This window comes from Arvicanthis niloticus, chromosome 23, assembly GCF_011762505.2.
Source record: "Arvicanthis niloticus isolate mArvNil1 chromosome 23, mArvNil1.pat.X, whole genome shotgun sequence".
Classification (NCBI taxonomy): Eukaryota; Metazoa; Chordata; class Mammalia; order Rodentia; family Muridae; genus Arvicanthis; species Arvicanthis niloticus.
Genome location: NC_133430.1, coordinates 31076302 through 31091707, shown reverse-complemented (window position 1 = coordinate 31091707; position 15406 = coordinate 31076302). Strand labels below are relative to the sequence as shown.

The 15406-nt window shown below is 42.2% G+C and overlaps 1 protein-coding gene across 1 annotated transcript in view; it reads right to left on the bottom strand.

Moving 5' to 3' along the window:
- Positions 1-1948: 1948 nt before the first annotated feature.
- Tmed10 (transmembrane p24 trafficking protein 10) overlaps positions 1949-15406 on the bottom strand; it is a 32602-nt gene continuing 19144 nt past the window's right edge. Inside the window, exons 3-5 of the mRNA XM_076921633.1 lie at positions 12710-12783; positions 5404-5530; positions 1949-4855 (exon numbers count right to left, since the gene is read on the bottom strand). Coding sequence (XP_076777748.1) covers positions 4734-4855; positions 5404-5530; positions 12710-12783 — 323 coding nt within the window. The 3' untranslated portion in view covers positions 1949-4733. The remainder of the gene's footprint in view (positions 4856-5403; positions 5531-12709; positions 12784-15406) is intronic.

The window sequence follows — 15406 nt, the reverse complement described above, 5'->3', positions numbered from 1 at the left end:
ATTAAAATAGGAAACATGAATCATTTTTATATTGATGGCACATGGCAATATTTATAACACACTAATTAAACACTGCTGATACTTAATTCTACTTGTTTCTTTTTACTTTTTTGTGATACTGCAACATTTTAAATTATGCATGTGGCTCATATATGGGAGGACATCACCAAGCAGAATAACTTATAAAGTATGTAAATATAACAAATGACATGATCGAAACGAGTTAATTTCTAAGTTTTTTAAAGATTACTTTTATTTCGTATGTATGAGCGGTTTTGCCTGTGTGTGTATATATAGTACGTGTATACCTCGTGCCCATAAAGCTCAGAGGGGCACTCCTGGAACTGGAATTCCAATGTAGGCACTAGGAACCAAACATCTAACAATGCTCTTCCGCAAGAGCAGCTGCAAGCGCTTTCCACCACTAAGCCAGCTCTCCAGTCCGTTTATCAGCTCTGCTGAGCTCACTGTGCTCCCTAAAACACCAGCGAGAAAACACTTCGTGTGTATCCGTTTGTATGCACTTATGAGTTACAGGTCAGCCTTATGTGTCATTTCTCAGGAGCCATCCATCTTGGTTTTCTTGAGAGATAGTCCCTCACCAAGACCTAAAGCTCAGTGGTTAGGTTAGGCTTATAGGCCACAGGGCCCAGGATCCCCGTCGTCTCTGCCTGTCCAGGACTGGGATTGGAAGCACAAGTCACCTCTTATGCACAGCTTCGCACATGAATGCTAAGAACCAAACTCAGGTGTTCGTGCTTCTGTGCCATGTTCTTTACAGACTTAAGATATCTTCTCAGCTCCCACAAAGCATTTTTTAATGTTAAAATATACTTGGCCAGGTATGGTTGTTCATCCTTTCAAACACAATTCTTGGACGAATAAGGCAAGGGGACTGCTATGAGTTTGAGACCAGTCTGGTCTACACAAGGATTCTGCCTTTAAAACAAAACAAAACAAAACCAAAAACAAAAAAACACCCAACAAAACAAAAACCTGGAAAACAGTGTTAAAAAGGATTCACAGTAGGCTATGGATTTACTAATAAATCGTTTGTGTGTGTGGACAGCTAATATCTATAAAACATTTCATGCTGGCTTTTAGAAAGAAGATTCATGGGGAGATGAAGAGATGGCTCAGCAATTAAGAGTACCTGCTGCTTTTCCAGAGAACCCAGGTTTGATTCCCATGGCAGTTCACGACTGTCTCTAACTCCAGTCCCTGGTGATCTGACCTGTTCTTATAGCTTCCCCAGATGTGCACAGACATATATGCAGGCAGAACACCATACACATAAGAATAAAAATTTAATAAGGAATATTCATGAAAAATATTAAAAAGTTAAAGGGGTGGTCTCATGAAGGCTGGATGCCAAATGTGGGGTAATTCGAGGGTGGGGGCTAAGTGGGGGCACATCCTCATAGAAGCAGGAGGAGGAGGGATGGGATAGGGGGTTCCTGGACAGGGTGGGGGGAAATGGGGTAAGGGGATAACATCTGAAATGTTAATAAAATATCCAATAAAAATTTAAAAAAAAAAGGGGGGAAGAGAAATTGCCCTTTGTTGTCTGGGGTGCAGTTTACCCAGAGGGGTCAAAAATGCAAAACCAAAACACCCCAGGGTTCTAAACTGAAGGGACATTTCAGGAACAGAGGCAAGGGAGAAACTCTGGAGGAAACAACTCCAGTGGTAGCTGCAAGAAAAGATGCTACAGAGCAGCTTAGAGTCCAGAGTCCACACAAGAAATGACTAGTGACATAAGGAATACATGTATGTAATGGTTTACTAGTTCACAGATAAACTGTATCCATCTGGAGTAAATCAGTGACTTTTTTTTTCTTTAATTCATCAGTTTTCACTCTCTCTACTTTAAAAAGCAGCAATATAGAGGGATCATTGCTATCCCAGACAAAGGGGCACTAAAGATTGACAGATTAACACACCTCGCTTGGTTTCTGCTAGCCTTTATTTGTGAAAGTTTACACAAAAATCTCCAACAGGTGAGCCTGTATAAATCCCACATGCCTCTTCCCATTAACAACAGAAGATGGCTCTGATAGGGTGGGGGGTAAAGGGGTAATGGCAATGGTACAGAACAAAGCTTATTGAAACTGTATTATTCTCAGATTATTTTGAATATGCTGAAAATGGGGGGAAGCAGATAATACAGCTGTTTATAAAAGCACACATGCTTTTGTGCTAGCCTACCATCAAAGGCAAATGCTCTTCCATTAAACTGAAAGCACAATGTCCAGTTTGGTTGGTTTTGGTATGAATCAAAACGAACGAGAGGACTTGAAAGAATTTCAGTTCTCCAAAGCTTAAGTTTACAGTTGTTCTTGGAAACAAAACCATGGACAGAATGCTCTACTTTCTCTACTCTGAAAACTGACATTTTTCAGAACACAAAACAGAAAACTAATAGAGTGGCTGTCATTGTTCTTTAAAGAGGGGAAGGCACAAGTCAGAGAATAGGAACCTCTTGTTAGACTACTGGGGTTTTGCATTTAAAAGTCTACAGATGGATTTTGACCCAAAAGTTTATTCTTTTATTGTTTATTCTCTTCATACTTAAATTGTTCTTCTATCACTTGATATAGGAATGTTACAGATTTCTGACCATCTGCTGTTGCCATGGTGAGGACTTGCATGCTAAGATCTTAGAAGTGAGACCTATCATTTTTCAACAGCAGATGGCACTGCTGTACCAGAGAACACTTGATGCCATGCAAGAAGAGTTTATGGGAATCAGAAGACAAAAAAGGCTTTTGAGTTTATAGTAACGGGAAGCTTAACAGAACAGCCTGAGACTTAACCACATAAATCATTTCCCTTCACTTTCATATTTCATCCAGGCCATCTTAACGGTGTTCTCTGATAACTTCAATATTCCACTTCTTTACTGCAAGTCCTGTAATTCTCAGAACTACAATTAAGTCCTGTAACAGGTCAACAAGGTTAAAAGATTACCCACTTTCTCAGGAGAAGTGGGAAGGATGTTAGGTGATGAGTGAGTATTTTTCCCGTTAACAAGCGTTTGTACCTACTTTCCTCCCTGGTGCTGGCAATCAGGCCCAGAGCCTTTCATATGTTAGGTAGGCATTCTACCTACCTGAGGTACTGCCTTGAGGTACCTAAAACTCTTACCAAGTGAGCCTTGGCTTTGTTTTTACCACATATATTTTCAAGTATTTACTATCTGTGACTTTCCCAGATGTCCAAGTTAAACCCGGTATGTCCAAGTCTCTGAGATAACACTGAAGAACAGGAATTAGATCAGTGATTGGCCACGTATGAAGGGCTGGTAAAGTGTACTCATTTTTCCTGGTACAAGTTTTATGAAAAGTTCAAGCAACCACCCATTTGCTAGAGGACCCACACAGAACGCAACAGTGAAGCGAACAAATGATCCATATAGAAAACGGGCAAAAGCCACCAACAGACATTTCACTGACAGGACATACAGATGGCAAGTGACAAGCACCAGCAAGGATGCTTAGCCCCATCTGCCATTAGGAAAATGCAAATTAAGATCATAATGAGATATCACGGGCACCCATTCGAGGGGCTAAGTTAAAATAGCAATGATAAAGAGTAACAAGAGTGTGGAAATGTAACACGCTACAGCCACCCTAGACAAGAGCAGGGCAGCTTCCTTTAGAACCACGTGAGTTTCCCACACAGCATAGCAACTGCCCTCTTAAGCATTTATCCCAGAGTGAGGAAGACGTACATTCACATAAGAACTTTAGTAGTTAAGGGCCAAATCCCCAGATCTACCCCTATGACCTTTAAGCACAATGCAGTACCATCTATAACCTGGAGGAAAATCAGTATGTGCTACACCTTTGAGGGGCACCTCATGGGAATTATGCCGAGTGGAGAAAGTCAAGCTCCAAAGGTTACACTCATGATGACCTTACATAACAGAGTTACAAAGGTTCAGAACAGGTGAGCAGATTAAGGAGCCAGAACCTGAGCTGAAGAAGGGAGTGGCTAGCTACAACAGCACAGAATGAAGACCAGTGAGGGAACTACTCTACCTTGAAATGATCGACAAGATCTACAAGTGATAAGCTGGAGAGAACTAAACACACATACACAAGGACTTCAAGCAGTCGAGCACAAACATTTTAATGGTCTAAAATGAGATTTTCTTTTAAGAGATTATCTACAGTTCAAAGCTCACTTTTTTATGTGTTCCACCCATGACCCTTTTAGGAGACATAAAATTATGAAGGATATCACCAGAAGCTATGTAAACATTTCATCTAAGGACCAAGAGAAGTTCAAGGTGTTTTCACAAGGAAACCAAAGAGACAACTGATAAGAAAGAGCTGACCGAGGTCAGAGAAATCTTGGAGGAGAACTAGAGTGAAGGACCAAGGCGATGAGCAAGTGGGAAAAAGAGCAAACAGCTCAGACAGATGCTGTGAGGCAACCCAGGACGAATGCTGGCTTTGGCGTTATCTAGGTAACCTCTGTTTGTTGTTGTTTTTTCCATAGGCGACTTTAATAATCTTGTTGCAAAACCAGTCCAAATCCTACTGTGTTAAAAAGTCCTCACTGACTTGTTGGGTGTAGGTGGTGCCCATGTTCTCCCACACCAAAAGAATCAGTTCTGGCAAGACAGCTCAACTGTGCCTTGATGGTACTGTTAGTAGGATGGCCTTGGCTAGGCCAGGCTCGTCCCAGCGATGTTCTGCTGGCTCAGGGACAGAGACTGACCCTCATTACTCTATCAACTTCTTGGCCTTGAAGAAGCGGCGAAGGTAGAAGACCTGCCAGGTGGCCAGTCCGATGAGGCAGAACATGGAGAAGATGCTGAAGTACAGGACCCGGGTGTTTGTGGACTCTACAGAAACAAAACAATACAAAGACATCGTAAGTGGAATGAAGTCGGTTGCTTCAACGGCTAAACAATGGCCAGGGAGGAAAGACAATTCTGTCCATAGGTCTCAAAGTTCAAACAATTCAAGCAAGCAAGCAAGCAAGCAAACGAGGGTATGGTAATACACCTGCAATTTCTGCACTTGAGAGGCTTAGACGGGAGGATCCTGAGTTCCTGGTCAGCCTGGGCTACATAGCAAGACCCTGATAAGAAGCAATACCTCAGTGGTACAACACTTTCTTAGCATGCACAAGGCTCTGAGTTCCATCTCTAACCCTGCTTTGTTTTTAATCCCATTTAAAATGTAAAAGATTACAAGTTGGTATCGTATCACAAAAGAAAATTTCATTCTCCTGAAAACCTAGCGAGCTGATTTACCTTTTAGTAACAATTTTCTTTCCCTAAATCATATTCCACTTTCCCGACCTGAGAAGTGTACTGTAGCACTCAGTGTGCAGGATCTGTCTCCTTCACAGCTCACTGACTGAAAAAACGAAAGCCACCCTACTCACCATTGGTGTCCCTCATCTCCTCTTCCCGCTTCTTCATGTAGGCAAAGTCATTAACAATGGACTCTGAAAGATCTTCGAGCCGCCGTAACTCCACCTCCAGTGGTTTGAGTTTCTCTACTTTTGCAATCTGGAAAAAATCAGAATTAGGACCCGACTCCCTGAGAAAACTGCTCAAGTAAAGAACACCAAAGCACAAACAAGATAAAGATATCCAGAGGGGCAGGTTCTTCCTTTACAGCTTTGCACTGTGCTGTACCTGTAAACAAGTGGGACAGCACAGGAGTAAGCCGGTGTTGGAAGGAGTCCAAGAGAATGGGAGGGGCGTGAGCAGAATGCACCATCTACATGTCTGTAGACACAGTCAAATCTTCTGTCAATCATCCTAAGATATTTTAAAATTCAGCTTTCTACCTTTCTCTACAAAGTATATTTTTCCACATTAGATCTTTAATTTTAATTAAGATTTCTGTGTAGTAGTGATTCATGTAAACCCAGCATTCTGGAGGCAGAAGCAGGAAGATCTCCAGGACAAAGTCAGCCTAGAGTACAAAACAAGGCTAGGGAGAGGCTGTGAACGGCTCAGTGGACGATCACCTGTGCTCATCTCCAGCATCCATGTTTCTAAAAGCTAGGCATGCTGATGCAGTCTTGAAACCTCAACTCTGCATTGTAGGGTAGAGACACGAAGGTGGAGGAGGCTCTCAAAGGCTGGCCAGCCCAGCTGAGAGAGAGTTTGAAGTTCAGTAAGACACTGTGTCTCAAAAAAAAAAGGCTGGAGAGCAACTGAGCCTGTGCACCACTTCCACAAAACAAGCCACTTCTTTACAGTTACAGTTCAGTGGAAGGCAGGAAAGGAGGAGACTGTTCCTCCACTCTTTACATCGCCTCTTCATTCTCTGGTAGGCAACAGACACTGTAGGTAGTAAAGCAGCTTCAAGAGTTGTATTAGGTCAAATGTACATACAAGTAAGCATGTGTTCCTACAGTATCACAGAGTAACTCAACAACAAAACCAAAAACCAACAGGAAGAGTCTGTTTACATATGTAAGTCATACAACACTGGGTTTGATTGTGTTCAGAGCCAAGAGAAATCATACATTTGCTCAAAAAACCACCCTAAATCTGCCTGACAGTTGTTCAGTTCCCTTTCAGAGGCAGCTATAGTTACCAACTCAGCATACGGGTTTTCAGACCTGACTAGAAGATACACAGTGTTTACAGTTTTACAGCTTTTCTAGCTGAGGGTCCGGGGTTGCCATTAACCTATTATTTATCTGCACAAAATTCCCCAAGGGAAGCTGGGAGTAATGGCACATATCTTTAATCTCAGCCCCTGGGAGGCAGCAGCAGGCAGACCTCTGTGAGTTCAAAGCCAGACAGGTTTATATCGTGAGTTCTAGGACAGCCAGGGCTACATGGTGAGACCCTGTCTCAAAGAAACAACAAAAAACAAAACTCCAACACCCCAAACCAACCAAACAAAAAACCCAAGGAAAAGGCACTAATAAGACATATAACAAATCAAACTTCATCTGTTTAACATCTTCCCCTTGCTCTGTACTTCCCCATCCAAAGCTTCCTGAATGAGACAGAGAAGGCAACAGTATGAAACTTCTTAGACATCAATTATTTAAGGTTCTCCAAATAGAAACTTGCAAAAAGGAACTGGAAGTGAAACTGTGGTTGTGCTCCGCCAGCTAGAAATATGTATGTATATACATTATTATATATTTATATTATACACACACATACACACACATTAAGGACTGCTGTGCACGAGGCTGGCCTGGGTTATAGAAACACACACACACACACACACACACACACACACACCCAGCATTTGGGAAGTAAATCAGGAGGATCTGAGGCTCTAGGGTAGCTTTGCCTACCATACAATAACTCTGAGGAGAGGCTAGGCTGAAAATAAGGTGTTTTTCCTCCCACAGCTTGATAAAGACAGGCCATGGCAATGTGAAACAAATACTCCACTAGGGGGTGCCACTCTCCTGATATGTTACATGTAGCATTAAATAATCGCAGAGTATTAGAGGAATTAGGTACACAGTTTATGAGTCCATCATTTTACAGAGGAGGAAACTAAGCATTCCACAGTCACTCAAACTTTTTAGTGGCAGTGTATGATTTTCAGTGGCAGACCAGGTTAGACTAAGATGGTCTCTTGAATGTCTACTCAGGCTCAGACATTTATTTACCATCAGAAGTGCAAAGCTCAGCTGTAAGACCAAACTAAAGAACATAATCCTTGAGTTCAGGAGCATACAATCTCATTCTACCCAATCCTACCTTCAAGTGCTAACCATGAAGATTCTTCTGTCACCCCTGTCCACGACAGCTCTCTCTCCCTGACCCTAAAGCTACCACTGGCACAATTAGCACTCATACACTGTCCCATTCTTCTATTACGGTTCTGACTTGTATCTCAAGTCCAGCTCAAGGAGATTACCTAATACGCAGCACTGGCTTCAAAGGAGCCAGCCTTCTCAGGTCCTACAGCTCCTTAAGCAAGTGCTTTATGTTCGAAGAATACTCTGCATCTTTTCTCCATAAAGCCCACTGCTCTGAGAAAGCCCTCAATCCCACAGTATCTACCACTAATGTGATTGATTCCTAGTGCATAGAGAAAACTAAAGCCATGTGGCCTTTCCTTGTCTATGCACCTCTAGAGCATCAATAAATTAAGCTTCGCCTAAAATGCATCTATGTCTGCCACTCTGATGATGACTTGAATCCAGAGGGTTCCCAGACTCATCTGAACAGGTACAGAGAAGATCACTAATCTGTGAGCAAAAAACTAAAAACAAGTAAGCTCAACTGCTTCGAGACCCATGGAAAAGGCCTCCTGCTTCAGTTAAATTCATGTGCTACCTTCACAGCCCGCCTCAAAAAGCCATATCAGTTCCCATAGGTTCCAAAGGCTAAACAATAAATGTGAGGGACATGAAGCCTAACACAAGATAAAGAACAAGATTCAAGGACCAATCTCCAGCACAGGGGAGGTGCACAAATCACAAGCCTGTTCACAGCAGTTCAGAGCGCCAAGAGGCTACCCAATGGGTTCATATAACAGTGCCACCTCAGGCACTGAACTTGAAAGCTCTCATTGGTAGTGTCCAGGATGGTTTGGAGAAAGGAGGTAAACCCCTCGAGCAGCCTTGGTTCAAGTGCCTTCTTCCTGCCCTGTCCTTTAACTTAGACTGTGCAACTGGTATATGGAAGCAGAGTCCCTCTTTCCTACAGCACTCAGAGAACCAGAACACTTTGGAAATCTTTAGCTGTGGCCTCAACTATGTTTGGGGGCACCTAGTTATAGAATGGTAGACTAATAGAATCTAGCTAAAACAGGACTTCCTCCTGTTGAAAATTCGGACATCCACAGAAAGAAAGGTCATATGCAGTCAGGAGTTAGGGGACAGAGTGCCTTTGTCCCCCCAGTTACACAATCAGGGAGTCCCTGCAAACAGCTACTCAGTTCACGAAAGAACAAGCTGCTTTAAAAAAAAAAATTAGAAAACAAAAAGGCTAGATTCACATACTGTATCTAAGAGATACTGCCATTTAAGGGGCAGAGGCAAGGCAAGTCCTTAAAACGCAAGGGACCAAACACCTATTTCTGTGTACAGAGTACTTTTTCTCTTTACATTACAGCCAGTATTCTGTCTCTCAAATAGAAAATACTTTATATTAAGACTATATAGCAGTTTTACTAAGTCCCTCCTAACATTTCAAATAGGCTATTGTACTACTACTCTGTCCCACTATTAAGATACTGATTAAGCTGGGTGTGGTGATACAGGCTGACAGTCCTAATACCTCAGACGGAGGGTGAGATTAAAACCATTGATAGTTTGAACACAGCCAGGGGACCTACAGAGTTGAGTTCCAGGGCAGCCTTGGCTACATGGTGAGCTTCTGTCTCAAACAATAAGGCATTCCTGAACTTTAGAGGACAACAGAGGGTTTAGGAACTGAGTTCACACACTTGAGATGTTGGCTATGAAGAAAATTAAAGAAATATGCTGCTTCCTGATGCCCAACGATCCAAACCCTTTAGGGATAAAGGTTCTCCATTATTTCCAGAGCTTAAAATTTAATGTCTCAAAGACTCTAAGTATGTTCAGTGCTCTTTAGCAATTAACTAACTAGGGACAAAATGTTTCTGTTACCCTCATCTCAGCATAGGAGTTAGTGGCCTGGGACCAGCCACAGCTATTTCTAAGCAAGGTCCAAAGAGTTTAGGTGCCTAGCCATAGACTCAAACAATGACTGATTAGGCCTGTCACAGCTACTCTAGGTCTTTGCCTCAATCTGTGCTGGTGGTGGGAGCTGGGAGGGGAAAGTCATTAAAGAAAGTGGTGGGGAAGAGAGTCCGTGGTTAGGAAGCAGAACCTTAGAGCTGTGTTGTAATCATGTGCGTAAAAAGCTTAGGACATGCCAGACATCCGAAGCAGGAAGCAGGCAAAGGAAGCGATGTAGTTCCTTTCCTCTAGGGATTCCCCTCTTATATTAAGCAGAAGGTCAAAGATAAAATCCTTTTCCAGTGTTAGTAACATCTAAGGGTACTAGAAATGCCAGGGATTGCGATTCCCGTGGAAGGTGGTATGACAGTAGCATCCACACCATTCTTTATACAAAGCCACAGTAACGCCATTGTTTTGGGGGAGAGTATAACAGGGCTTTCAGGTACCCTGTTATTTAATATATCGATGCTTGATGACAGAACGAAGTTACAACAAGTTATATAGTAGAAAGCAATGTCTCTGTTTCACAGAATGATCCAAGAGTAGAAAAAGCAGCAGTAAGGATACACTGCAAACACTGTTCCTCTTCTTGTAATTCAAAAGACCTACATTTTCAACACTCCAAGGCTCAGGGAGCAGTGGAAGAATTAGGAAGAATGTAAGCTCTAGTGGACGAGGATGCTGGGAAATGCTGTGTTCTAGACACGACATGGCCCTTGTGCAGTGAACTCACAGCAGCTGTACAAGACCTGAACAAGATCAAGCCAGTCAAAATTCCAGCACAGATAAGGGAAGGTCTCAGGAGTACCTAACCTAGCTGAGGAGCTACTGTCTGTATATGACTGTGTTCTTTGGGAGTGTGGTCACTATTAAGTGCCCATGTGCATAGGACATTACTGACAGCACTAGCTAGACCAGTAGTCATAATCCCTGCTGGTGTCAAAAAACTCTTTCACATGGTCACCTAAGACCATCAGAATACACAGATATTTACATTATAATTCTTAATTGTAGCAAATTAGTTATGAAGTAGCAACAAAAATAATTTTATGGCCAGGCTGTGGTGGTGCACACCTTTAATCCCAGCACCTGGGAGGCAGAGGCAGGCGGATTTCTGAGTTCAAGGCCAGCCTCGACTATACAGAGAAACCCTGTCTCGAAAAAACAAACAACAACAACAAAAAAAACCAAACCAAAACAAAAAAAACCCCACAACCCCAATAATAATAATAATAATAATAATAATAATAATAATAATAATAATTATTATTATTTTATGGTTGGGGTCACCACAACACAACATGCAGAACTGTAATAAAGAGTCGCAGCATTGGGAAGGTTAAAAACCACTGAACTAGATTCAGTGAGCTATAAAAGAGAAGACATAAGTTAACAGACATGTCTGAGAGGGTCTGGGGGCATTAGAACAAGGAGAGCAGGGGGTATGTAGTCAAAATACATTAAATATATACATATATACAACTTCTCAAAAAATAAATTTTTCTAGTATTTTATATCTCACAATAACAGTTTAACATGTTATCTTAAACAGTTAACAAGATTCTTCAGAATCTTGAAAAGTTAAGATTTCACTTTTTCCTGGTGGTAATGGTATAAACCTTTAATCCAGAACATGGAAGGCAGAGGCTGGTAGATCCCCATGAGTTCAAGGCCAGCCTGACCTGCAGTGAGTTCCAGGACACCCAGCGCTACATAGAGAAACCCTGTCTTGAGAAACTGGGAAACTTGTTTTTTTTCACTTTTAAGTTCATCAATTAAAGAGGCTCCCCTGCTTTATTTCTTTTAATTAAACAAGCCTGGAGATTCAAGCAATTTAGCCTCCACTGGGAACTGTCTTCTATTCGTTACTGTATCACTGTATCACTTGCTTGCTCTAGCTACTGCTTCCAAGTAACTCTGGTTTCACTCAACTGAACACCTGAACAAGAAAAAAAGAAAAACCCTCTGTGGACTTATAGTCACTATGCTACCACTTCCTGATGCACAAATGGCCAATCACTTCCTGTCTTGCTTCCATTTTAGGGCATTTTCCTTCCAAACTCTTGACAGAGCAATGTCTGTTCATCATTTTTCAAATTCTTCTACATCACTTTAAGCAACTTTTCTTTTTCTGTAATACTTCCTACCAAAATCTGTCTTTCTTAGGGTTTTTTGGGACAGGGTCTTGCAATATAGTCCAGGTTGACCTAGAACTTGCCAAGTAGGCAAGACTGGCCTCACACTGTGGTAATCCTTATACCTCTTCCTCCCAGTCCTGGGATCACGGGTGTGTACCCCAAGAGCCTCCTTTAAATTTCTACTCATTTTTTTTTTAATTATTTACTTTCATCTCATATGAATTGGTGTTTTTCTTGCATATGTGTCTGTGTGAGGGTGTTAGATCTCCTGAAGCTGGAATTACAGACAGTTGTGAGCTGCCATGTGTGTGCTGGGAATTGAACCTGATCCTTTTGAAGAACAGCCAGTGCCCTTAACTGCCGAGCCACCTCTTCAGCCCCTCTACTCATTGTTACTATCTCCTCTCTCTTGCAGCTCTTTGTACCACCCTACCTTCTTCCTTTACTTTAACTGGAAGTTATTTTTTTCTCAAAAATCAGCACAACTGTTCTAACAGACTAACCAGCATTAAGTGGAAGCCCTAAGATACACACACACCTACTTGTTAGTTTAGGTGAGGGAGGGGGATGATCTTAGGAATTTTTTTTAAAAAAAATCTTTCTTCTGATTGAATTCTATTTAAAAATGTGTGTGTGTGTTAATGCTAATGGCATAACTGAACTCTTTACCATAACAACACACAGCTGTACAGACAGCTGGTTCAGTTCATTGGTTATAAATACAGCCAGAATTATTGTTCAAGTCTGTTAATACAGCTTTTTGTATTACCAGGACCATAGCTGGTTGTCACATGACTGCTGAGAAAACCACAACCTTGTGGGCCAAGTGTGGCCACTGGCCTGATTAGGTCACAGTCCTCACAGCCCTGTGTGCTACCCTGTCCTCTGTCTGTTGGAGCAGTACATACCTCTTCATAATTTTTCGCCTCTACTCCATGCTTCATGTCTAGAATCACGAGTTGGTCAGGTATCCGCCCTGTTCCTGAGAAAGAAATCAAAAGATTCATTGTGCAGAATACTTAAAATTCCGGGAAATCACCCACCCACTCTCCCTAACCCCTATCTGCTCAATAGAAGGAAACAGTCATAACTCCGCCCCGTCATTCTGCAGTAGCAAAGTCCTGGCTAAAATCACCAGTACTGCAGACAAAGCCTACATCTGTGCTGGACACTGGAAAGCAAGCAGGGCATGTTGCTGGCAAGCATCTTGAGGAGGACACAAGAGACTGTGACTGGTACAGAGGGCAGACTAGGAAAAAGAAAACTCACAGCCTCACTGCACTAAGAGAAACTCAAATCTCAGCAGTCAGAAGCTGAGTGGCACGCACATCTCAAGAGCAGATTTTGAGGTAGTCCAGTCTTAGGATTGGTTACTGCACATGCTAGGTTTAGATTACTTAAAGCAAACCTCAGCTTTGAAAATACAGGTTTTATATAATATTGGACTTTGACCAAGGCAAGGCCTATTTTAGTCGGTGAATAAAAGTTTGAGGGGTATTCCCATTAAGCATTTGGTAGAAAAGCTCAAAAAGCAAACAAAGACAAAAACCAAAAGCCAAACACATAGTCCGAGTATAACTCTCAGGAATGATTCTTAGAAGGAAAATGTCTATTTGGGATAAAAGGCCCAAGCAATGTAGCAATGACAGCAGAGAACTTATCTGATTTAGCCAATCTGAATCAAGCTTCTAAGGAAAAAGGCAGACTCAAAAATTCCCAGAAAACGGTTCACAATTTCCTGAATTTTACTGCCTGCATGAAATTAGAAATCTGAGGCAAATCTAGTGCCGTTTAAGCACCGGGCTTTCTTGATGTCACTAGCCAAAGAAAATGTTACTGTACCCTTTGCTGCCTGAGAGACAGCAGAGATGTTCTGCAACTGGCTGAAATAAACTCAGACATAAGTGATGGAGCTGAAACTGCACCAGTGAGACTTTCTGCAGGTATAATGTCTGCCTTCAAATGATCTGATGATAATGTAGGACAGACAGATGGACACACATGCACACTTTAACTCCAGCTGTAGTTAAAACATGAAACACTGTGTCTGAGTGTGTGTATGCCACATGTGAAAGCCAGAAGAGTATGTCAGATCCTCGGGAGTTGGAGTTACAGCAGTGCTAGGGACGGAACTCTGTTCCTCTGGGAGAGTAGGAAATACTTTTAGCCAATAAGCCATCTCTCTAGCCTCCTCCCGGCCTTTTAACATAGAGTCTCATGTAGCCCAGGCTAGCCTACAATTCACTGTGTCTGTGCTACTAAATCTGAGTGTGAGCTCCTGATTCTCCTGCCTTTACTTCCTAAGCGCTGCGATTGAAGGCATGAGCCAAACATGAATGGCTGAGTATGTTTAAACGATGATAAAGAACAACTTTTGGAGAGACTAGAAAGATAACTCGAAAGCAAGAGAAAAGACAGTATAGGTGAGCGAGATGCTGTGTAAACATGAAGACTGAGTTCAAATCTCCAGAACCAGACATGTAAACTCCAGACATAGTAGTGCATGTCTGTAATTCTATTGCTCCCATGGCACGGGACTGAAGGCCAAGTCAAAAGGGCCTTGGCGTTCTTAGGCCACCAGCCTATGTACTCAGCAATAAAGGTGGAAGCAAGGACCAAGACCTGCAGAGGGTTGTTCTCTGATCACATATGTGCTGCAGCATGCACTCCCTGCACTCACACATACAAATGCTCAGGGTACACACTGATACACATACGGACGCAACCATATAGCTGTGCAAAATTTTAAAATACCCAAACAAACGAACAAAACAAAACAAACCCAAACTAAATAACCTACAAACTCAAAACTAAGGCAGCCATAGGTGCTTTCTGAATATTAAACCAACAAGTCTACAATCAAGGCAGCCAGAATAGCCTCTCTGCCCATATGACATGTGCACTCCTGAGAGTGACATTACCTATAAATGTGATACGAATCTTTGCTTTTCTTCCTCATTTAGAAGGATAAGAGTCAGGTGGGAAGGTGGGTCGGTAGTTAAGAGTACTTGTTGCTCTTGCACAGGACGTGGGTTTGGTTCTGAGCACCCACATGGTATTAAATAACCATCCTTAACTCTAAATTCCAGGGGACCCTATGACCTTTTCTGGCCTTCTCAGGCAACTGGCATGCATGTGGTACACATACATACATAAAATAAATTCTATAAATAAATAAGGAAATAGATAAATAAAGCCTGAGAGGGTGATGCCCCTGGTTAGTGTTTTCTCAACTTGACACAAGATAGAGTCATCTGGGCTGAGAAGCCTCAATTGAAAAACTGCCTTAATTAGGTTGCCTCTAGGTAGGTCTCCAGAAGTTTCTCCATTAATTAAAGATGTGGGAGGGCACATATGGGTAGTGACACCCACTCTCCCCTGCAAGTGTCCTGGGTGGTATAAAAAAGCAGGCTGAACAAGCCACTGAGAGCAAGTCAGTGACCATCAGTCCTGCATGGCTTCTGCTTCAGTTCCTGACTTCCCTTTATGATGGACTGAAGCTGTAAATGAAATAAACCCTTTCCTCCTCAGGGTGGTTTTGGTTAGTATTTTATCACAGCAGCAGAAAGCCAACCGAGTTAGGTTATAGCTCAGTGGTAAAGAAC